This window comes from Ochotona princeps, chromosome 12 (genome assembly GCF_030435755.1).
Source record: "Ochotona princeps isolate mOchPri1 chromosome 12, mOchPri1.hap1, whole genome shotgun sequence".
Lineage (NCBI taxonomy): Eukaryota > Metazoa > Chordata > Mammalia > Lagomorpha > Ochotonidae > Ochotona > Ochotona princeps.
In genome coordinates, this window is record NC_080843.1 from 62110434 (window position 1) to 62133971 (window position 23538).

Below are 23538 nucleotides of genomic sequence, written 5' to 3' on the forward strand. Positions count from 1 at the left end.
TAAGATCCTGAAAGGCTTTGTGGACTGACCATCAGAATGTGAATTGTGGTAGCAAATGCCCGGAAACTAGTGTCAGCTCTGTTCACAGTTCCAACTTCTTGCTAATGCCCTAAGAGGTAGCAGGTGATGGCTCAGCTGCTTGATTATCTTGCCACTCCTATGGATGAGTTCCCAACTCTTGGCTTCAATTTAGCTCAGCCCTAGCTGCTGTGTCCCCTTGAGGAGTGAACCCGCAAATAAATCTCTTTGCCTTTTAATCAAGTGAAATTCATACATTAAAATAAAAATATGGATTTTAAGATATTTTTAAAGCAAATAAACCAGAAGAAAAAACATTTAAAAATTACTCTCACTACTTCATGCAAGCTTTCATTGAACTGACATGCCAATAGAGACATGTCAATGCTAACTTCTGGTCTTAAACATTTGAATAATATTCTGGCTTACTTTTTTTTTTTAAAAAAAAGATTTTATTGCTATTGGAAAGCCGGATATACAGAGAGGAGGAGAGACAGAGAGGAAGATGTTCCATCCGATGTTTCACTCCCCAAGTGAGCCGCAACGGGCCGGTACGCGCCAATCCGATGCCGGGACCAGGAACCTCTTCCAGGTCTCCCATGCGGGTGTAGGGTCCCAAAGCTTTGGGCCGTCCTCGACTGCTTTCCCAGGCCACAAGCAGGGAGCTGGATGGGAAATGGAGCTGCCGGGATCAGAACCGGCGCCCATATGGGATCCCGGGGCTCTCAAGACGAGGACTTTAGCCGCTAGGCCATGCCGCCGGGCCCTCTGGCTTACTTTTTGATCCCTGGGTGTAAGACATACATACCTTGTAAATGACTGTTTTGAATTTTCTATAAAGGCATTGATGTCAGAGTTCACATTTAGATCTTACTTATTTGGGGCATTGCCTGGAATTGGAAAAACTAAAGCTAGAAACCAGTGCATCCTGTTTGTGGGTTCTGTGTGGTGAAACAGGGAGTTTAATATACCATTAAGATAAAAAGAAAAAAAAATCAGGTCCGCAGGATTAGAAAGTTCTACAAATTTTGTTGCTGGACAGCAGCCTTTTTTGTGTGTGTGTGTGTCCTAATCTGAACTATTTGATACGATACAATTACTTATTTAAAGCATGTCTACAAAGAGGGCTAGTCAACAGTGAGTCAGAGTTTAGTGTTCTTGCTATATACAAGTCAGTTTCAAACTCCCAGTCTGGGAAGAACTTTCCGTATACCTGAGCTGTGTGAAGAATGCATTTAAAACACACACTAGGGGTGGACACATGGCCCAGCAGCTAAAATACTGGTTAAGACACCCACATTCCATGTTGGAGAGCCAATGACCTTGTCCAGGACCCTGCCCTGGCTCCTGACTCCAGCCCTTGGCTAATGCAGACCCTGGGAGGCAGCACTGATGGCTCAAGAGTGGGTTCACACCACACTTTTCAGGGACCTGGACTGAGTTCCTGCATCCTGGTTTGGGCTGCAGTCATTGTGACCCTCACAGGAGTAAATGAATAGGGATACTATCTCTCTGTCTCTGTCTAACTCTCTCCCCAAATAAATTTTTTAAATTTGTAAAAATATAAATCAGGCGCACACCCCACACCTCTTCTTTTTCTATACTTTTGTGCTCCACTGCTCAGACAAGCTTGAAATTTCCTGCAGAAATGTAGGCTGATATGCATGTGTGTGTTTGTGCACATCCTTCCATTTCGTTAGATTTTACCTTGATTTAAGGCCAGTTGTTTTAGAAGGGAGAAAGAGTATTTAAGAAAATTAATATCATGACTTCTTTTAGGCCTTGGGTTTTGTTGGTGTCACATAAATTCTGCTGGATTTCACACCTTCTATGTAGTCTGATGGCAGAGGAAACTTGAACACTTAGCCCTTCTCCACCGTCCTAAAAGTGAGAGAAAAAGCCCTTTAAAAGGCTCTTCACTGAAGTGTGACTAATGATGTAATCTTTACTGAATGGAGGTATTCTAATTAGCGCATTCAGTTACACTCACTACCTCATGCCAGCACAGAAGTTAAGATTAAGAGTTAGTTTATGATAAGTACCTAAGTCCATTCCAGCTATAGGAATTAGCATCTCAAATAGCAACTTGGGTAGCTTCTGTAAATTTGCAATTGCATCAAAAGAAAAAAAAACAAAAACAAAACTGTTTACTTATTTGAAAGGCAGAGTTAGAGAGAGAGAGGGAGAGAGAAAGAGGCAAAGAGTGTAGGGTCTTCCTTCAGCTAGTTCATTCCCCCATGGCAGTAACTGCTGGGCCCAGACCAGGCTGAAGTCAGGAGTTTCATTCAGATCTCCCACATGGGTACAGTGGCCCACACCTGGGCCATCTTCTCTGCTGCTTTTCCAGGTGCATTAGCAGGAAGCTGGATCCAAAGTGGAGCAGCTGGACACAAACCGGCACCCACATGGGATGCCAGTGTCACAGGTGGCAGCTTCACCTGCTAAACAAAACACTGGCACCCCATTGCCTTTGTCATCACTTTTCCACTAACCCCAAAAATCCAATCAGAGTTGCCTTGTATGAGTTAACTTTGAATCACTGCATCTTGAGGGATGTAATCTTTTTCTTTTATTATGAATTATGTTTAATTGACCCCATTTCACCTTTGCAGAAGACAAATTCAAGTGTTAGAAACATGATACTGGAGTTATATTCAGACAAAGAGGCCATTTATCATGCAGGATTTTGTGCTGTAGAAAATGCACTACGTAAAAATCAAAGACAGATGCTAACTGTTCCAAATAAATATACTCAAAGCTTTGGATTAAAAGGAAATAAATTGAAAATCAGTAATTTTAGTAGAAAAGGAAATCCCAGTGGATTCCTCAGGGAACACCAGCGGTACCATTTTCATTGTGAGACAGTTTGTTAATGTGCCAATTTAGAGAGTTAAGATGACAAATACGCATTTAGAGGTGATTTGGAATGAGTACTACGTTAAATCTGAAAGACAGGAATAGGGGCCCAGTAAATTTTTGTGACACATTTGTAAAACTACTGCTTCATAAATAGTGGATGTTATGGAGCAGGAAAGAAAAATTATTATTCTACAATCAGCTTTCTAAAACTTGAAGCTGAAAAACTAGTCTGAACCTCCATGTGTGTGGGTTACATGTGACAACAAATTTCCAAAATTCCAAATGGAAATTTAGGCCTTCACTGTAATTCTGCGGTTACTTTGGCTGTAAATTGTTGAAGTTTTATAGCATTTGGGCAGTCAGAGTCTGGTCTGACTAACTGGGTAAAGTAGTGTAAACCTTCACATGTGTGGGATATATGTAGTAATACATTTCCAAGCTACTTGAGATTTAGGCCTTCCCTGTAACTCTGTGGTTACTTTGGTTGTAAATTGTTGAAATTTTATATCCTTTGGGGAGTCTGATCTACTGTGTGTGGATGTTATCCGTCATTATCACTTCATTGATGTGTAATATGTCTGTTGCTTTATTGAGATGTCGACATATCTATCACTTAATTGAGATAACATTTTCACACAGTTCCAGACCAGATTCTGGCACCCCAAGTGATGATTGTAGGAAAACAGAATATTAAAGTACATGATTCACTGTTTTGATTTTTGTTGTTGTTGTTGTTTGTTTCTCTGTTTTGGTGTTACTTTCTTTTCTTTTGCTTTATTCTTAGAGTTGTATAGCCATTAACTAGTATCTAACGTCACATTGTTTTCACCTCTTCAAGAAGTCGCTCCCTGAACACTCGGTCATTTCTCTTCAGCTCTGTCGACCTCCGTTCTACTTTCTGTCTCTATGGGTTTGTCTAATCTGGACCTTTCAAATAAATGGACTCTCAATATGTGGTCTTTTGTGGTTAGTTTCTTTTACTTTAAACTTAGCATTTTTTGTTTTCAGCATAATATCTTTCATTTTTTAAAAGACTTATTTATTTTTATTGGAAAGGCAGATACACAGAGAGGAGGAGAGACAGAGAGGAAGATCTTCCATCTGATGGTTCACTCCCCAAGTGACTGCAACGGCCAGTGCTGCGCCGATCCGAAGCCAGGAGCCAGGAGCTTCTTCCAGGTCACCCATGTGGGTACAGGGTCCAAGGGCTTTGGACCAACTTCGACTGCTTTCCCAGGCCACAAACAGGGAGCTGGATAGGAAGTGGGGCTGCCAGGATTAGAACCAGCGACACCCATATGGGATCCCAGCGCATGTATGGCAAGGACTTTAGCCAGTAGGCTACCATGCCAGACCCATGTCTTTCATTTTTGAAGATGCATTTATTTTGAAAGGCAGAGAGAGAGAGAAAGAGAGAGAGATATCTCCCAATTATCTCCCTAAAAGCCTGCAACAGCCTTGTTGTAGCCGTGTTGTAGCCAAGAGCCAAGAACTCCCACCTGGGTGGCAGGGATGCCAGTGCCTGAGCCGCCCCTGTTTCTTCCTAGGATGTGCATTGACAGGTCGTTAGAATCATGAGAGGAGCTATCTTGGACTCAAATCCAGTCATTTCAGTATTGAATGTCGACATTCCAATTGGTGCCTTAACCCATATGTCAAGCATCTGCCCCCATTTAAGATTTATGTTTCTCTTTATTTGAAAATCAGAATGGCAGACACGAGCAGTCAGAGAAAGAGAGAGAGAGAGATCTTCCATCTGCTGGTCCACTCCCAAATGCCTACCACAGCTGGCCCTGGGCAAGCCAAAACCAGTAGCCCAGTAACTCCATCCGGACCTCCTGTGGCGAGGACTCAAGTACTGGAAGCATCATGTGCTGGTTCCCAGGCCCATCATCAGAGTGGCTGGATGAGAAGTAGAGCAGCCAGAATTCAAACTGGCGCTCCCAAATGGGATACAGGCCACCTTAACCCACTATGCCACAACATCTAGCCAGTTTTCATTTTGTAAACAACAAGAATTTGTTCTCTCATGGTTCTGGAAGCTGCAAGTTTGAGAACAAGCCATTGCAGGTTTGGGTTCTCCTATGCCTTCTCTCCCTGTGGCCTGCAGATGGCCTGTTTCTCACTGTGTCCTCACGTGACCTTTTCTCTGCGTGTGCCAGTGAAATTTTTTTCCAGGTTCATCTATGTTGTAGCACGCATGAGTACTTCATCCCTTTTTATTGTCAAATAAAATACCGTTGTATGAATATGCCACATTTTGTTTATCCATTTCTCATATGAGAGCATTTGGACAGTCTCCCCCTTTTGGCTATTACTGGTGTGGATGTTTGTGTATGAGCTTTTATGTGGACATAAGTTTTCAGTTCTCTTGGGGCAGATATCTAAGAATGTCAGTGCTGAATCATATGTTTAGCTAATGATGAATTCTATGTTTAAAGATGTGAGGACCAGCCAGGCTGTTTTCCAAAGTGGCTACACTGTTTTTAAAATCCTACTGGTAATGCATAAGGTTCCAATCTTTCCACATCCAACATTTGATACTTCTTTTTAAATTATGCTGTGCCTATAGGTGAAAAGTATCATCTTTATGAATTGTTGCTTTGCATGAGTAATAACATCCTTTATCTTTTCATGTGTTTATGAATCAGTTATATCCTTTTAGGAGATGTATATGTGTATAGCTCCATCCTGATCCTTTGTCACTTTTTCAAAGTTGGGCTATTCGTGCTTTTCATAGCCACATTTTTAAAATGTGATTTCTGACTTGTACGTTATTATTCATTACTAATCTCAGAATCAATAGAATTTCCAGGCTGGAAGGAATTGAAAATCTAACCTCCGTTGACAAATGGAGACTCTGAGGCTGAAAGTGCTTACCCATGGCCAAATCAGAGCAAATGGTGGCAGAGATGATTCCTAATAAAAAATGAGAAAATGTAGCCATTTTTTGATTTATAATTGAGCAAAGATATTTTGTTCCTTTCTTCAAGAGAACAAATGCTTTGATTACAGTACACGGAGATGTAGTATAGCATGTCATAGGAAGGTGAGCTGTGGGGTTTGTTTTGAACTTGTATTAAACTCACAAGAGCACTGTTTTTTATTTAGATCAAGGGAAGTAGAAGTTTTCTAAAGATCCTTTAAGTCAGACTTTACATAAGTGTCTTCAAGATGATAGCTGTATGAGACGTCTGGCCTGTTGATTCAGTTTTCATCATGGGAGCTTTGCCAAACCTTTGAAGAGACTCGGTCATTTGGGCTTTGGACTTAATTGCAAAATAAAACCATTCTTAGAAATATACTCACTCTTCCCATTGAAATCAAAGGAAGTCTTCATTTTGCCTAAAGAAATTAGGTGGGAAACAGAGGATATCACTTATTAAATAATGCTTAAAATTTTTACAGAAATTTGAAAAGCAGAAAGAGAGGGAGAAAGAGAGAGAGCTCCCACCACCAGTTCACTCAAATTGCTCCCCCAGGGGTCTGCAATGGTCTTGGCTGGGTCAAGAGGTCAGAACCAGGAGCCCAGAACTCAGTCCAGGTACCCTACCAGAGAGCTGGGATCCAATTACCTGAACCATCACTACTGCTTTCCAAGATCTGAGTTACCAGGAAACTGGAGTCAGGGACTGGGTCTGGGAATTAAAGCCCAGACACTCCAGTGTGAGACTGATGAGTTAACCATTAGGCCAATTGTCTGTCCTATGAGGTGGCCATTAGGAGAGTCTGTGTGTGGGCTTATGAGGAGAGGAGTGTTTATGCTCAAAAGTCACAAAGTTTTAGTTTACCTACCAGTTAATACAGAACAGAAAAACAATGAAGAGAATATTCAAAGTAAATACAGTGTCAGTATTCAAATAAATCACATTCACATGTTATTGCTTTGGTTTTTTTTTTTTTTTAGTTTAGGTTTTAAAATTTTTGTAAAAGAAAGAGTTGAAAAGAAAGCACATTTCCAGTCTTTCAGTTTGCTCCCCAGATGTACACAAGGGCTATTCCTGAACTGAATAGGAATTCTATTCAAGTCTCCCATGTGGGTGCCAGGGCCCCATGTAGGTGAGCCCCCATGGCTGCCTCCCAAGGTCTGCATTGGCAGAAAGCTGGAATTAGGAGCCAGAACCGGTTATGAAACCCATACATACCAATGGGAATTGGGTGTCTTAACTGGTATAAAAACCACGGGCCTACCCCATGTATTTGCATCCTAATGCTCTTGGTCCACACTGCTTGATCTTAACTTTTTTTTTTTTTTTCTAGCAAAGCAACCTGTGATAAACCCCGTGATCGTGCTGAGCATTGGGCTTTATGTTTCATTTTATCTAAATAATAGTTTTGCAGATATAAATAGATCCTTATATTCCTCATGATTATATACAGTTTAACTCTGATGAAAACAAAGGTCTCTCGGAGGGGACAGAAAACATCAACCAATGGGGTCAGAACCAATCTTTTGTAAGTCATACTTTTAGGCTACCTTGGAAAATGGTGGAAAGTTTTTGTACCTAGCCAAGCTTCACACAGGAGAATCGTTGTTCAGTTGTAAGCACTCCACCCTTGAATGTACCCTGTGGATTCCTCCCTAAATGGAAGTGTGATGGAATGGCTCAGAAGAGCAAACTGCATTGCCATGGTATGTAAATGAATATATATTCAGATGTGTATATAGCTTTAATTACATATATATCAGTAATGTGATGGGAAAATTGCCTAACACACAGTAGATGCTCAAAAAATGTTAGTAGACTTGATTACGCAGGTTGGCATGTGGGCTTTAAACTGCCTTGGGCTATTGGGTCAAGGCCTACTACTGTGACTTCACAGTCTTAGAGGAATAAACCTCTCCCTTTCCTTTTCCTTATTTGTTTTATCATTCTCTGTACTCTTGGCATTTCCATTAATCTTAATAAAAGTCTAGTTTCCAATTCACTGAAGCATACCAATAACACTAAATGTCCAGTTGCTTGAAGAAAGTTTGATTGTACTTCTCTCTTTCTCTGTTTTAAGTAACTACTTTTTGCTGGCTCTTTCCTTCCAAAGGCAACATTCAGTGATGTCAGTGAAGGCAGCTCAAATGCCAAGATATTTTTCCTAGCAATTTCTCCCCTAGACTTTTCAATGACCTTAGGATTTTGTCGTGTACCACCCTTTAAGGTGACTTGTGTAGACAGGGATGCTGTCAACTTGTCTTGGGATGGACCTTTGACGTTAGAGCTTCTCTCTGGTGAGACCCTGGAGGGCTGGCTGATGGTTTAAGTGGCTGTAAGGAAAGATTCCTGTGATTTGAAAACTACAAAAGCTCAGTGTGAAAAGTAGGCTTCTTCTCCATGGCGCCTCCTGGTTGGAAAAACTCACTGTCTGCACGTGGACCACTCAGATAACTACAAGTAATGTTAGAATTTTCCGCAGGAAGCTCTGCTGGGTCTTTTCCAGCTGATGAACAATGGTTTGTTTAAATCCCCCCGAGTTCTATGCCATAAAGAAGGGCTGAAACCTTTCTGATCTGGAAATTTTTTCAGGGTAGGTTTCATCAGTTGCTGCCTGTTGCTTTAGGAAAAAACCTCATATTGCCCTGGAGGCCTGATTTTAATTTTTTACAAAAAAAAAAAAAATGAGGAAAGTACAAAATGTTTCCCTCAGTACCTGATGGGTTAACTTGTCCTGTGGGAATATGTGATAAGCCAATTGTTTCCATATGAAGCAGGGTTTTAATTTAAATTAGTAAATAGTGAGCTCTTTATGTAATAATAACTTGATACTGCCTGTGAAAATTAACTTTTAAAACTGTGATTTACAAGTGGACATTGGTCATTCAGGACAGCCATACCCCCTATCAGAGTACCTGGGAAAGAGACCCACCTCCACTCCGGATCCCAGCTGCCTGTCCGTGCTCATCCTGGGAGGCAGCAGGTGATGGCTTGAGTAGCCGAATCCCTGTCACCCATGTGGAGATTCAAACTGAATTTTGAGCTCCTGGATCAGTTTAGCTCAGCCTTGGCTGTTGAGAACACTTGGAAAGCAATCCAGCAGATGCAAAATGTGTGTGTGTATTTCTCTGCCTTTCAAATAAAAATGTCAAAAAGAAAGAAAACATTGGCTCTTTCTAAAATGGAGAATATTAATTTACATCATCAGCAACAGCAGGAAAGTATGTGATGTCCATTTAATATATCTGTAATGACCATCTCAAAATGCCCAGAGACAGAAGCCCGGAGAAGCGATTTCATCAGCCCTGGGTGACAGTGACATGTGGCATGTGGCAGGATGCATGCTGGCAGCTGCCACAGCAGCATTGGCTCCGGCACATACCTTGCCTGTGACGGGGAGCGTGGGTTTTCCCGTTTTACTCCTCAGGCTGCTAAGCAGCAGAAACTTAAGTTATGCCAAGATCTTGTAGTTAAGAAACAGAAACCTTAGATTGCTGTGCAGAGCCATCAACGAGTCCACTTTTCCCTGAGCTATTAGGACCTAAGAGAACCACCAGGGAACAGCAGTGGGCTGACCCAGGAGCTTGCACTCATCTTCCAGATCAGCGAGCCAGCATTCAGACCTAAAGAACCATTCTCCAACTTCCACAATATAAACCCATTTTAAAACTAATAATAAAAAATGGTGCCTGAAGTTGGTGCCAAGGCTTAACTATTATCTCTTTCTCCACCCCCGAACACCAACCCTTCTACCTAAGGATGGCAACCCTGGGTGCCTGATTTGCTTTTACCAGGCTTTGCTCAAGCCCTGGTGCAAAGAGAAGAGAAAAATGGGGAAACAGGGCAGGGCAATGAGGACTGAGGGAGAGAAGGGGGCAAAGGAAATCCTAACGTTTCCTCTTCCAAATGGTCCCTGAGAGCCACATGGCTCTGCTGACTGGGGACTCAGAGAATTATGAACCTGGGAGAATCCAAAATGGAAGATCAGAAATCCAATCTCTCGTGTTATAACTAACAGGGATGACATAGCTGGAGAGAGTTGTCATATCTGAGGACACATTGCTCACCACCAGGATGGATATACAAAGATGGATGGATGCACTCTCCCACATGCTTTCTATGTCCTTCCAGAATCCTCTGTGAGATACCCTTGTCTGGTGTTGTGTAAGAATGTTCAGTTTTCTTTATACTGTACCAATTTAGAGGGAAAGTTATGAAAGACAAACCAAATGCCATCTAAACCAGACTTGGACTCTAAGATTAGTTTTTACAATGAGGAATTTAGTTAAGAGAGAAAAGGGATGAGCCCAAAAGATCATTACTGGAGTAATGGCTGAACTAACTGGAGTTTCTATACATTTATTGAGCAAGAAGGTCAGACAAGTCTGTATGACTAGATAATCTATATTGGTACAAGTTCAGCATTGAAAATATACTTTGGATGACACTAACATTCAATCTTGAGAGATTTTAATAAGTTACATATTAATATGGTTATCTTCGAGTCATATAGGAAACTAATATTCTAAATAAATGGGTTTTTGTGCATTAGGGCATTTGGCATAAAAAGATACATAATAGTTGTGAACAAGGCTTGACATAGTACACAGCTGTAAATTAAGAGAAATATCTTAGATGCATCTTTTTATACATGTAAGTAAATAAAAGATTAAAAAAATATTTTTATGAAAGATAACTTTTTTAAAATGATTGGAGTGCAATTTGCAAATGATGTATTCTAACAATTTGTTTTCTAGGATCTAGTTCAGGTTCGAAGTTAAAAGATCCTGAGCTGAGTTTAAAAGGCCCCCAGCACATCATGCAAGCCGGACAGATGCTCTATCTCAGATGCCGGTGAGTGACAGCGTTCATTCGGGAATAATGTAGCTGCCTTTCCCCAGGCACAGAAGCCTGGTGGGGATGATCATGGAATTGCAGGGCGCACGGACCACCTTCCTGTACAGAGGTTCCCACAGAGGAGGGGTCTCCAGCGGAGGCACGGCAAAGATGCTCACCACCCGTGCATCCTTATTCCAAATATTGTACAAAATCTTCTCCGGATATGTGGTTTTCCTGCTAAAAGGAAGAGAACTACACTTGTTTTACTTTTTGGAAAAAAAAATTAACAAAAAGAACAGATTTCATGACTTTCATAGGAATAATTCTAAGAAGATAACTGTGATGTTCTCCCACTCTTCATCTCTGAATCCTCCTCCTCCTCCCTTTATTTTTTCTTTAATTTTTGCAAAAAAATGTTATTTTAATTCACTCTATAATCACAGACGTAAAGCACTGCTAAGCAGGATATTAACAAGTAGAAAGACCACAGTTCCACAAGAGTGAAAACAAGGACTAAATCCGGCAATCAAATCACACTGAGTTTGTTTTGTTCCCATATGTTTTTTGGTATTCCACATTAACTGCCACATATCAGAAAAAAGATATGATCATTGTTTTGGGGGAGGGTCTGGCTTGTCTCACTAAGTGTAATAGTTTCCAGTTGCATTCAGTTTTGCTCCAAAAGATAGGATTTCGTTCATTTTTATGGCTGAGTAGTATTCCATACTGAATACACATTTGCTCCACCCAGTCATCAGTTGATGGACGTTTGTGCTGATTCCATAACTGAGCAGTTGTGAACTGAACTACAAGAAACATGCGGATACAAATAATTCTTCCTTATGCTGACATCATTTCCTTCCAGTAAATTCTTAGGAATGGGGTGTCTGGGTAGTGTGGTAGACCTATTTTCAGATTCTGTAGTGGATAACTATACTTAAGAGAGGACCCTGCACCCGCGTGGGAGACCCAAAAGAGGTTCCTGGTTCCCAGCTTCGTATCGGTGCAGTACTAGCCGTTGCGCTCACTTGGGGAGTGAATCATCAGACGGAAGATCTTCCTCTCTGTCTCTCCTCCTCTCTGTATATCTGACTTTGTAATAAAAATAAATAAATATATATTTAAAAAGAGAGGACCTTTGAATGGTGTTTCCATTAAAAAAGAAAGAAAGCTTAGGAATTGGGGTGCAGCTCTGGCTCCGGATGTAACTGCCTTTTTCTTTGATCTGATTGCAGAGGCGAAGCAGCTCTTTCATGGTCTGTGCCTAAAGCAAGTAGAGAAAGTAAAAGGCTGAACATCACAAAATCCACCTGTGGCAGAAACGGCAAGCAGTTCTGCAGTGTTCTGACCTTGAACGCGGCTCAGGCAAACCACACGGGCCCGTATAGCTGCAGATATGTAAATGTCTCCACTTCACGAAAGAATAAAGCAGAATCCACAGTCTACGTATTTATTCATGGTAAGATTTCCATGTTCTGTGTTCCTGATGTGGTTGCTTTGTGGTGCTTCTTGGATCTGCCCTGGTCCATGGAAAAGGTGGTTTTCCTAGCGCATGTAGAACAAGTGGGCCAGCAGACAGATTCCACCAGTGTGCAGAATCTTACAGAATGTGTTTTTTTCTTGCCTTTCTTATGCGTCACTTCCAACCAGACCTTTCAGGGCTTGGTCAGTGAATTTTATGCTCCATCAGGGGACAAGCTGGTCTCTGTACTAGTAGCATCTGGAAGTATTTGGCACATGTTTGGATGAATAATGAATGACAGGATATTTGACCTATTTTTAAATTATTGAGAAGCCTAAAAGAACAATTTTTGTTCTTCAACATAGTTTCATTCTCTTCTGCCTTGGGATTGTAAAATATTGGGTTTTTTTTCTTTTCTCTTTTTTTTTTTTTTTTGCTAACAACTTAGTAACTATACACTTACCAGTATTTCTTGGGTGTTAAAACATTGCCTCTAGTTAACGATGTGATATTATTTCATGTTCATTGAGGAAGTATTGCGTGATGTAAGAGCTGGCATATGCTGTTACATAGTGAAGAGGACAAAAGGTAGAAACAAGGCACTTGGGGTTTTAGTTTTTTTGGTAATTTTTGTTTGTTTGTTTAGAGAATGGCCAAATAAGGTAATCTAGGAATGAGAGAAAAGAAAAATCTTTAAAGAGGTACAAATTGATCATAGAATGGATCCCTGAGAAAGAATTAAAAAATGGCCTGTCATTTCATTCTTCCTGGTATAGCTACAGCTAGTTTCCAATACTTGTTGAGGGGCTTAAAAACCAACAAACCAAAAGCAAAACCAAGGCTCTTGAGAACAGGAAGCGAACTGGTAGGCATCTCAAGCCCAAATGAAGTAAAAAGGAAGGAAGGAGCACTCAACACCAACCATCAGCTTGGAGAGCTAGATATGCAGTATGAGTAGACGTGCTGGTGTGGAAGAACGGGTTCTTTGCCATTCGTTGTGGGTGGGGATATGGGCAAAATGATGTTTTTTTAATTTAAAAAATAAAGCAACAAGGAGATATTTTACCTGAATCTAATATTCATATGATGACATTTGTAAGATTCAGAAACTGAGGAAGCAGCACCTAGAAACGCTGTGTGATGTTGACCGTAACCTCTTTGTAGCTGCTTTCAATTTTGCCTGAGGAAGTCTTCAGTTCTGGACTCAGTCTTGAACTTCTGTACTTTTCCAGGCAGCAGGTAGCTGTAGGGGATTTAGCATTCTGGCAGTCTGTCATCACCATCCACCCTCCAAAAAAGCATGAAGGTGTGGACCGGGGACCTGCTGCTTGGAGTAGTCGGCCTGTCTTGTAGGAGGGCTAGAGCAAGTAGGCAATAGATGAGTCAGGGCAGGTGGAGAAGGTGTGGAATTAGGAACAGAACTCTCCACGGTCGTTTTTGCTGTGCTGGGGAAAAAGAGCGCTCCATTGTGGTGGGAGAAGTCACCTCTCGGCCACCTGTTCTCTGTCTCTAGTTCCATAGGGTCAGTCCTAGTCTTTCCAGAACTTGTGGAAAACAGAAATCTCCTTGTAGCTTTTGTCTCTGTGGGCTGGGAGAAGAATTCATTCATTCTGAAATTCTCCTAAAACTTACTCTTTTGGGTTTGCCTGAGTCTGATTTTTTCACATCAAACACTATCAATGAATAAAAGAAGGCCTTTCTTTTGAAAAAAAAAAAAATTCAACTATTTTCGCCTTTAACTCCTTTACTGTTTAATAGACCTGGTTGGGTCATGGGGCCAGTAGGAAGGGGAGTGCATAGCCGGTCCACTTCCATAGCCTTTATGACAGAGGAGAAATAGCTCTTCACAATGATTTCCATTTAGACCATATAATAGAGAAGACCTGGGCAACAGCCATTACTGAGTGTCATACAATTATTAGTCTAAAGCCCCATGAGGGCAAAGTTCATGTCTGCTCTAATATCTTTATTGGACATGCATGTAGTAAGAATTCATTTGTCAAATGAGTTAAATGACTAACAGATGCTGTGTGAAATACTCTTAAAATTGATGTCAAGGTGGAATTGCAGGTCTAGGGGGAAAAGTGCTAAGATTGATTCTTGATGTCTGTGATTGCATCTTGGTGGAGTAGTGGCTGTTGGGCCATGCACTCAGCATGTCAGCTCACCTATCACAGTCCACAAACTTTAGCACAGGTTGGGAAGTTCCACTATCTCAAACTCCTGTACAGTTTGTTGGACATTATGAAAAGGCCCTTTGCAAAGATTGCTTTCAGAGAAGACAGGACTGTGCAATACCTTGTTTCACAGGTGACCTTTATAGAGTGCACATACACACACACTATGAATACTATGTGTGCTCCTCTGAAAAAATTACTAATATCTATACTGACACTGATCTCTTAAGAAAAGTGTTGATACTAAAATATGTTTGAATCTAATTGTAGCCATCAAAGAGTTCTTTTGAATCTTCTCACCTAATTAAAATCATTAAAAGATCTGCTTATTTATTTGAATGGTAAAGTGACTGAGGAAGAAGCCAAGAGAAGGAGAGATGTTCATATGTTGGTTCACTACCCAGTTGTCCACAATGGCTTCTCTTTCTGATACAATTTGATCTTTTACCTCTATTTGTATTGAACATTTCACCCATTGCAGCCTTCTTTTAGCACAGAGGCGCAAACCACATTTGTAAAGACTCAGAGGATTGATAAAATTCCAGCCATTTCCTACTGTTCAGCTGTGATTATTCACTGCGTGAGTTGGTTATCATTTATTGATGGTTGCTGAGTACTTTATAAAATGTTCTGGTTGGAGGACTTCTGTCCCTCTGTTGGCATTTCACCAGAGTGTTCTAAGAAGCTGAGAAAACCTGTTGAGACACATCTTTTGAAAAGGCAAAATTGTACTCTGATAGTGTTCTGGGAAGAAAAATCAAGAGCATGTCAGCTCCTCCACCTACCATCAGATCCACCGTGTGAATTAGGGACATGCTACCATTTCAGCTGTTCTTAATGGCCTTTAATAGGCACAGCTCCCATCTGAGCACCAGCTTGTCTGGAACATCTGATAAGAGGTGTGTGGAAAAGTCGCTTTCACTCTTGATCATTGTAGCTTGTAAAAATCTACCACCCCTCTGACACCATGCATCGAATTAACTTAGTCCTATTGAAGTGCTTTAATTCATTATTGGCTTTTTGATAAATGCACTTCACAGAATTCACTTCCTATCATGGCTGTGAGGGAAGGGCTGCAAGAGTGGAAGCAGCAGAATGAGGTGGTCAGACTTTTCTCTCCAGAGTCTCAGTACTGGGACAAGATCAGAAGGGAGCAGGACGGAGGCAGGAGGCCAGAGCACGTGCTGCGTGCCTCGAGGCCAGAGACAAGGGGGCCAAAGGGCCACTTCTGTTGTCAGACACCTGGTGGGTGAGGCAAAGGGAAGAGTCAAAGTGACTCTTAGATTGTGGAAGGAGCATTTATGCCATATTAGGGCTTCTTAGGGGTATTCCTCCTCTATGGTAAGAAAAAGCAGCACTTTGGCACTCCGAATCAGTCTTTCCTAAGAGTTAGAGGATTTCCCTGAAAGTATTGTTGCAAGATATGAGCGGTGACTGTAAAGTGAGTGAAATGTACAGAGATGTTCAGTGACATCTCCAAAGTTCTAATGCTTGCTGCGTCTCCATTCTAGTCCACAAGACCTTGAACTTACCATGTTGAGTTCCCCACACTGACATGTCAGCCAGTGTTGGCCGTTTTCAGTCCCAAGCCTTTAAGTGCTGTTAAATATAATGATGTCTTGAAAAATAACCAAAAGTGGAAAAGGTGGAGTAAGGAGCGTGTGGCGGTGCACATCGCCTTCTTACGCCCCTTGTGTTGTTATTTACATGATTTGGGGGTCATTTTCATAACTTTTTTCATTTTCATTTCATATGTTTTTGCTGGTTTCTCCTGTGTGCATCAGATTGGTGTGATTTGCATAGCAGCTTGATTCGAAATAGTACAAAACATTAGGACACATTGAGTGTCCAAAAATTGGCAGAGTTTTTAACCACAAGGAACGTATGAGGGTACTTCAACGGATTCATGGGAAAGATAGAGGTAAATGGTTTTTCTGGTTAAGGAGTTTTTTTTTTTAAATTTATGCAATATTTTTCATAATATGTGTTTTCTGTAAACTGTTTGAAGTCCCCTCATATTTAACATGGGAGAAAGCTGTACCTAGCTATGAAGCTTGAGCAAGAAAAATTCTGACAGCTCAGATACTCAGAGATGACTCCAATAGACTCAGCCAAATAGGTTTTGGATATTCCTTAAGAACGCTTAATGAGGTGATCTCTGAAGAATCTGAGTTAATATTTCTTCAATCCTTTTATATTAAATAAAATACTTATTTAGAGGCCACTAGAAGCCAGGGTAGAGAGCCAAGTCAAAAATCGCAGGTTGGGGCATTGCGCCTCTTGACTTCAGAGTATGAACTAGTTGCTATTTCCTCTGTAACTGCAAACTTGAAAATATGAAAGGTCTTCCAAAAGTTACCATAAATACATTTTATGAAAAAAGCATATCTTTTGAAGTTTTTATGCTTAAAGCTTCCTTTTATTTCTGTTTTCCTGAACTTTTTGAAATATTCTCATGTTTAGAAACATAATATCTACAGAAATATAAGATCTGTTAGCCCTAGTGTTGTATGTGTGTGTAGGTCTGCTATAAGACATGTTTCTTACAGGGGAGCTTAGCACAGTAAGGGTAGGTCTGATCTATGATTTTTGAGTAGAAATGCAAAGGCCACCTGTAAGCATGATGCCATTGTTTTCAAACGACTCCTGAAACAAAGGCATGGAAGCAGTCCTCCTCCTGCAGTGGATGTGGGTACCTGGTTGCCCTGTGATTCTGTGCAGTGTACTCATGTCATCCCTGAAGTAGGTTTTCCCCTGAACAGTTTTGCCCCAAAGTTTTCCTGAGCTGGAGTCTATATAAACATGCTGATTGACACACCTGCTCCATGTGAGACCCCTGGGATTTCAGATCCTCAGGTCCTCTCAAGGATTTGCTCCTAGTTGTGGGAGCCTGAACTTAACTCCGGAATGAGGGATCCAGGAGCATTGTATGAAGCAGGGATCTTCTGTTCCAGCACTGCCTTCTGTTAGATGCCATCCCAGATCTGACAGTTTGGCACACACAAACTCTCAGTCAGCTCTGCCCAGTCCTGGGGTGATGAAGTAGTTGGTGTTTGGTGTCCTGTGTGCACACTCGTTGGGTAAGCCCAACGACCATGGCCGATGCAACTAATTCACAGGAACGTGAGTGAAAAGTGGAGTGGCTCACAGAGCCTTCATCCTATTCCCTGTTGCTCCATGGTTGTCAGAAAGGGGGTGCCTGAAGCAGATGAACCCAAACTGAAAGCAGATATTGATACTTTCCATGGAGGGCAAGACTGGGTAGGCAGAGAGAGCATCACACGGTGGAATGGGTTGTCAAAGCCGCTGAAACATGTCAACTAAATTGATGTCATTACTTTCTGAGAGAAACTTCAAAGATAAAATATTGTTTATATCAATTACAACTCCCCGCTAGTGCTGGTTGTATTTTAAAGGAAGAAAACAAACCAAAACAGACTATTTTCAGCCACCTCAATGGGCTGGATCCCTTCTCTCTGGCTATCTTAGACATTCTGTGAACTAATTTTTGCTTGGGTGGTGTCTAGGGCTTCCATCACTTGATGCTTCGGTTTCCAACATGTTCTCCTCCTCTCCTACCCTGTGAAGAGCTTCTTCCCACTCCTTTATCACTCGCTTCACCTCTGTTCTTTCTCCATGGCTCCTTGTGTTTGAATTCTGAAACTTGTGATCCTTCTAGCACAGCCTTTCCAGTAAAAATAGATTTGTAGAGTGTTGGTCTCTGGGATTTCCAACCCTAGTAGTCACTGGAACCTCTGCACCACTGGGCATGGTCAGGGGTACAGAAGAATGACATGATGGATCATGGTTTTCTTCTCACATCCTTAGCTGCTGTTTTGGCTCAGGAGAGAGAGGAGTAGAATGGATTGAGTAAAATGTATCTCAGCCACTGGCCGACACATCTGGAAACCCAGATGTGTTTCCTAAAATGGCAGTAGCCTGAAGCTGATCTACATGTGCAGAATTCAACTTGAAATGCTCAGAAAAGAATTCTTAGGAATTTTCCAGTATGTCTGTGGGTAGCTTCTTCAAAAATCTAGTACAAGTTCAGATTTTGATGGACTTTTTTTTCCCTCCCATTTTGATTAAGTTGTGAAAAAAGGGAAACAAATATTTCTAGGGCTTAAAATATACACTGGCGAGGTTGTTTGGAATTACAGATTTTTCCTTGGGAAACAGTCCCCTCTGCATCCTGGCTCTGTGCTCCCTCCAGAGCTGAAGAATGAAGGAGATTATCCATTCTATCCATCACTGAGGACAGCTGATTAGGACCACATGGCGAGAATTTAGAGAAGAGTAACTTAATTCTTAACCATTTTGCTTTCCAGATACATGAACATTTGATGGAAGACATTCTTGATATCTTTAAGCCCTGCCATTTCACATTTCCCTTCTAGAAACATTTTTTTTTTGTCATGAAACCCCAAGGGACGTTGACCAGTCGCTTTCAGGTGATAGGAATGGAAGCTGCTCATATTGGCAAATTTGTTGGCAGTAGTCACTGTTGCATGCTTCTGCCTTGGCCCCTGACCTTGTGTTCACCTAGTGTGTCTAAGGAATTTCATCCTTAAAACTTGATGGTACCTGCCAAACGTTCAGGCCATTCCTTCAGAGAGAAAACAGTTCCTGCTGCTCCCTAAACTTTGTGTTGGGAATTTTGGTATGCCAGCTCTGAAGAGCCACACTGCGAAGTCTTGCTAGGAATAGCATACTTGTACATAACCAGGAATTTAGTAGAACTACATAAATACTTAAAAGTAATTAGAACAAATATATCTTTGAATGAGCCACATGGACGCAATCTAAGACTGAAAAGTTGATCACTGTGCTAGAATTAGGAAATCTCCAGGAAGCAATGAAATTCAAGGGCAGTAATATTGGCTGTAACCTCTCATTTTTCCCTACCATCAAGTATCAAAAATAGTGGATCAAAACTTCATGGTTTTAAGAATTTTGAAAAATCTTCCTCAAGTAATGTTTGAAGAAAAAATGAACAAGGGACTTTTTCAGAAGAAATCCCCTTAAGTTGAAAGGCTTTAGGTTTCTGACTTTTCATAACTTTACCAGTGAAAACGAGATGCCTGCCTTGCCTTGGGATAAGGGGGTCAGCTGTTTTGATCCTTATGGTCCTTGTAATGCTGATACTCTACAGTTTCCTATACTGCCGCTGTTTCGTCATTTTGTGCATTTCAGCTAAGTTGTGTTGGCAGTCATGTGACTAGCCGATTGTGCTATTCAGATTCTGCCACTTACAAAAGCCATAAACACCCCTCCCTTCCTTCCTTCCTTCATCAAATATCAATTAATATGCTCGAGTTGAAACCACATGATTTGAGCTTCAGGTTGGTTTCAAATCTCTATTCTTAATACTTGCTAGGTTTTTGACTTGGAACAAATGTTTAGTAAAAATATTGATTAACATTTGGGTGGGTTTTACTCATTGCTCATTTTAACAGGTTAACAGGTTTCATTAACAATGAAATTAGGCAGCACTATCGTTTAAGAAAATATGTGTATATATATTTTTAAAATTTACTTATTAATTTATCTTTAAAGATCTCTTTAGTTGAAACAGAGAAAGAGGAAGAGTCATAAAGAAAGGAGAATCTTATTTAGAGAGTGAGCCCACTCCTGGGCTGGGCCAGCCTGGAGTTCAAAGCCTAAAATTCCATCTGGTTCTCCCATGTAGATGCAAATGCCTAAGTCATTGGATCATCACACTGGTTTCCCAAGCAAATTAGCGGGGAGCTAAATTGAAAGTGGGGTAGCCGGGACTCAAACTGATGCCCAGCTGAGATGCTGGTGTAGGAGGTGATGGCTAAGCCCACTGTGCCATATTGCTGATACCAGTGTTTCTTTCTTTTTTTTTTTTCTTTTTCAAAAAGAACACTTTTAGTTCATAGTGAAACTGAAAAAAGCAGAAACTCCCCATAGACCATTCCCCCCCCCGCACTTGTATAATCTCCCGCCCCGATTACCAATGTCCTTACCCAGAGTGTTACAGTTGTTACAACTGAGGAACCTACAGTGAGGCACTGTCATCATCCAGAGTCCCGTAATCTTAAAACTAGGGTTCACTCTGGGCAGTGCGTATTCTGTGGGTATATACAAATGTAGAATGATCCCCCCACTGTGGTGGCTTCCCACCAAGTAGATTCACTGCTCCCAAATCCTCTGTGCTCAGTCAATTTCTTCCTTCTCCCAATCCTGAGCCTTGGGAACCATACATATTTTTCTACTGCTTCTGATCTTTGGGCTCTTCTGAAACGCATGCAGTTGGACTCACACTGCCTATAGCCTTCTTAGATTGGCTTCCTTCATTTAGTAACGTGTCAATGGTTCCTCTGTGTTTTTCGTGGCTTGACTAACTCACTCCTTTTCAGAACTGAATACTATTCCACTGTCTAGATGTACCACAGTTTATATACCCATTCACCTATTGAAGAACATCTTTGTCGCATCTAAGTCTTGCCAACTGTAAGTAAAGTTGCTATAAATATCCATGTTCAAGTTTCTGAATGGACTGTAAGTTTTCAGTTTATTTTAGTAAATATTAAACACGATTGCTGAGTTGTGTGGTAAGAGTATGTTTAGTTTGTCAGACTGCCTCCCAAAGTGCCTGTACTTTGGCAAATCCATCAGCCATGAATGAGAGTTTTGTGTGATACATATCCTCACTGGCACTTGCCATTGTTAGTGTTGTGAATTTAGCCATTCTGTTATGTGTATAGCAGTTCCTCATTGCCCTTACAGTTTACATTTTCCTGATAACTTTTGGTGGGTACCATCTTTTCATACGCTTATTTACCATCTATATGTCTTCTTGGGTGACATGTTTGTTCAAGTTTTTGGTCCATTTTTAAATCCTTTTCTTCATTGTGCATTTTTAAGAATTCTTCGTCTATTTTGGATAACAGTCCTTTATTAATAATGTCTTCTGCAGATTCCGCCTCCCATCCAGTATTTGGTTTGTCTTTTCATTTGATTGGTGTTTAATTTGCATGTCTGAATTTTGGTGAAGTTCAATGAATTAATCTTTTCTTTTGTGGAACAGGCCTTTACTATTGTATCTGAAAAAGTCATTGCCACACTCAGGATAACCCAGGTTTTCGCCTGTGTTTTATTCTAATATATTCTAGGCAATGTATCAATTTGCAATATATATTTAGGTTTAAGGTCCACTTTGAGTTGATTTTTCTCTAAAGCAGAAGGATATAGATATTCATGTGTTCCAGTACTGTCTTTGAAAAGCTGTTTTTGCTTCTTTGTATTGCCTTTAATCCTTTTCAAGTCTCAGTGGAATGTCGTTATGGAGATATACATCTAGACTCCTCACTCTTTTGCATTGATTTTTTCTTTCACCAGTATCACACTGTCTTGACTACTCTCTTTAGAGTAAGCCTTGATATAAAATAATGTCAGTCCTTCACCTTTGTTCTCCTTCATTTACCTCTCCAGTACATGTTAGGATCAGCTTGTCACCATCCACTAAATAACCTTTAAGATTTTGATTGCTCAGAGCATGCCCCACATCAGGGACCTGGGGTGGGAAATTGGGTTGGGCTTCTCAATTAAAACCTTCTTTACCTGAGATACATGAAGGAAACAATGTGGAAATAATAGTCTTACCCACTTTCCTGTAGCCCTTGAACCCTTTTACCCTAATTAACTATGTAAAGATTGCCAAAAATATAATAAAAAATGGAAAAAGTTAAAAAAAATACTTTGATTGGAGTTGTGCTAAAGCTATAGTTCAGGAAGAACTGACATTTTAACAGTAGTAAGTCTTCTTATTCATGAACATGGAGTATCTCTCCATTTACTTAGTTCTTCTTTGGTTTAATTCTAATTCATCCTGGTTAGGTAGTTTTTCTTGCATATATAGATTCTTGGAACACTTTTAGAGAGAGCTGATGCCAATGGTATTGTGTTTTTCATTTCCAATTATGTTTGTTCTTTGCTGGCATATAATGGAAACCATTCAACTTTTGCATATTGATTTTGTGTCCTAAAACTTGACCATAATCACGTATTGGTTCTGGAAGTTTTGTTGTTTCTATTGGATTTTCTATATAGATGATATTTTCTGTGAACAAAGATAGCTATATTTTTTTCTTTTTATCTATGTATACCTTTTATTTCCTTTTATTGTCTTATTACATTAGCTAGGACTTCCAGTGTGATGTTGGAATATGAGAGTCATCCTTCCTGGTTTTAGTGAGAAATGTTATCATATTCATCTATTTCATAAGTCACTTGCTCGTGTAGAAGAACATGCAATGTATAGTATGCCTCATATAAGGAGTTTATTGCTATAACTATCACTGTTCTCATCGTTGTCTAAGCCGTGGTTCTCTCACTCACAGAATGAGAATACTACTTAGTGGATTTATTAGGAGAATACATGATAACATACGTGTCATAAAACACTAAGGAACATTAATCGATAGTAACTTCTATGTATGAGAGTCACTGTGCCGGGTAGGAAGTACATAGCCTCAGCTTTCAAGGGACCTGCAGTTTGTTAAGTCAAGTAAAGTAGGTGAGAATGAACCACATTACAGAGCACGATGGAGAAGAGAAGGTAGAGAGTACAGACTAGGGATGCTCTGCCTGGGACATTTCCCAGCACTCCTCAGCACTTCCCTAGCTCTTCTATGTCCGCCTCTTCTGAAATAAGTGTCAGGACTCAAGTTAAACATCTTTGCTTCTAGGAAGCCAACCCAAGCTCCTCCAAATCAGGAGTGATGGGGTAATGCATTACTGACCTTCTCCATCCACCTACGACGCGCATCTAATGACCTCTGTGGAGAGCACTACCGAGTCCAGCTTACTTACCATGATCCAGCATGAGGTCTAGTACATAGAAAATGCTCAGAGAACAGCTGTTACATGAAAGAAAAAAGTGGATTTTTATGGTTTTATTAGCCCAACCTGACTTCCTTGATTTTGAAGGGGAAATTCAGGCACATTGAGCAAATGAGGCAAATCTAGGACCGTCATTTACGTGTCATGTGAGTGAACCACGGGCCAAAAGTATCTGACAGACCAACACAGTGAACTAGGATCAGCAAAGTGACATTTGACAGGAAGAATTGTAAAGGCCTGCATTTGACTTTGAAACTCCTCTATCATATTATTTTTACTATGTGGAGGAAGCCACACTGAGGTGGCGTACATGGGAAAGACTCTAGACTTTTAGTTAACTCCCTATTGACCAAGAGAATGAGTCCAATGTTGACCTGCATTGGGATGT

General features: G+C 40.7%; 1 protein-coding gene across 1 annotated transcript in view; it reads left to right on the plus strand.

The window, feature by feature from the left end:
• FLT1 (fms related receptor tyrosine kinase 1) overlaps positions 1-23538 on the plus strand; it is a 172720-nt gene that overhangs the window by 19061 nt on the left and 130121 nt on the right. The window contains exons 2-3 of the mRNA XM_058670920.1: positions 10562-10658; positions 11879-12102. Of these exons, the coding sequence (XP_058526903.1) occupies positions 10562-10658; positions 11879-12102 (321 nt within the window). The remainder of the gene's footprint in view (positions 1-10561; positions 10659-11878; positions 12103-23538) is intronic.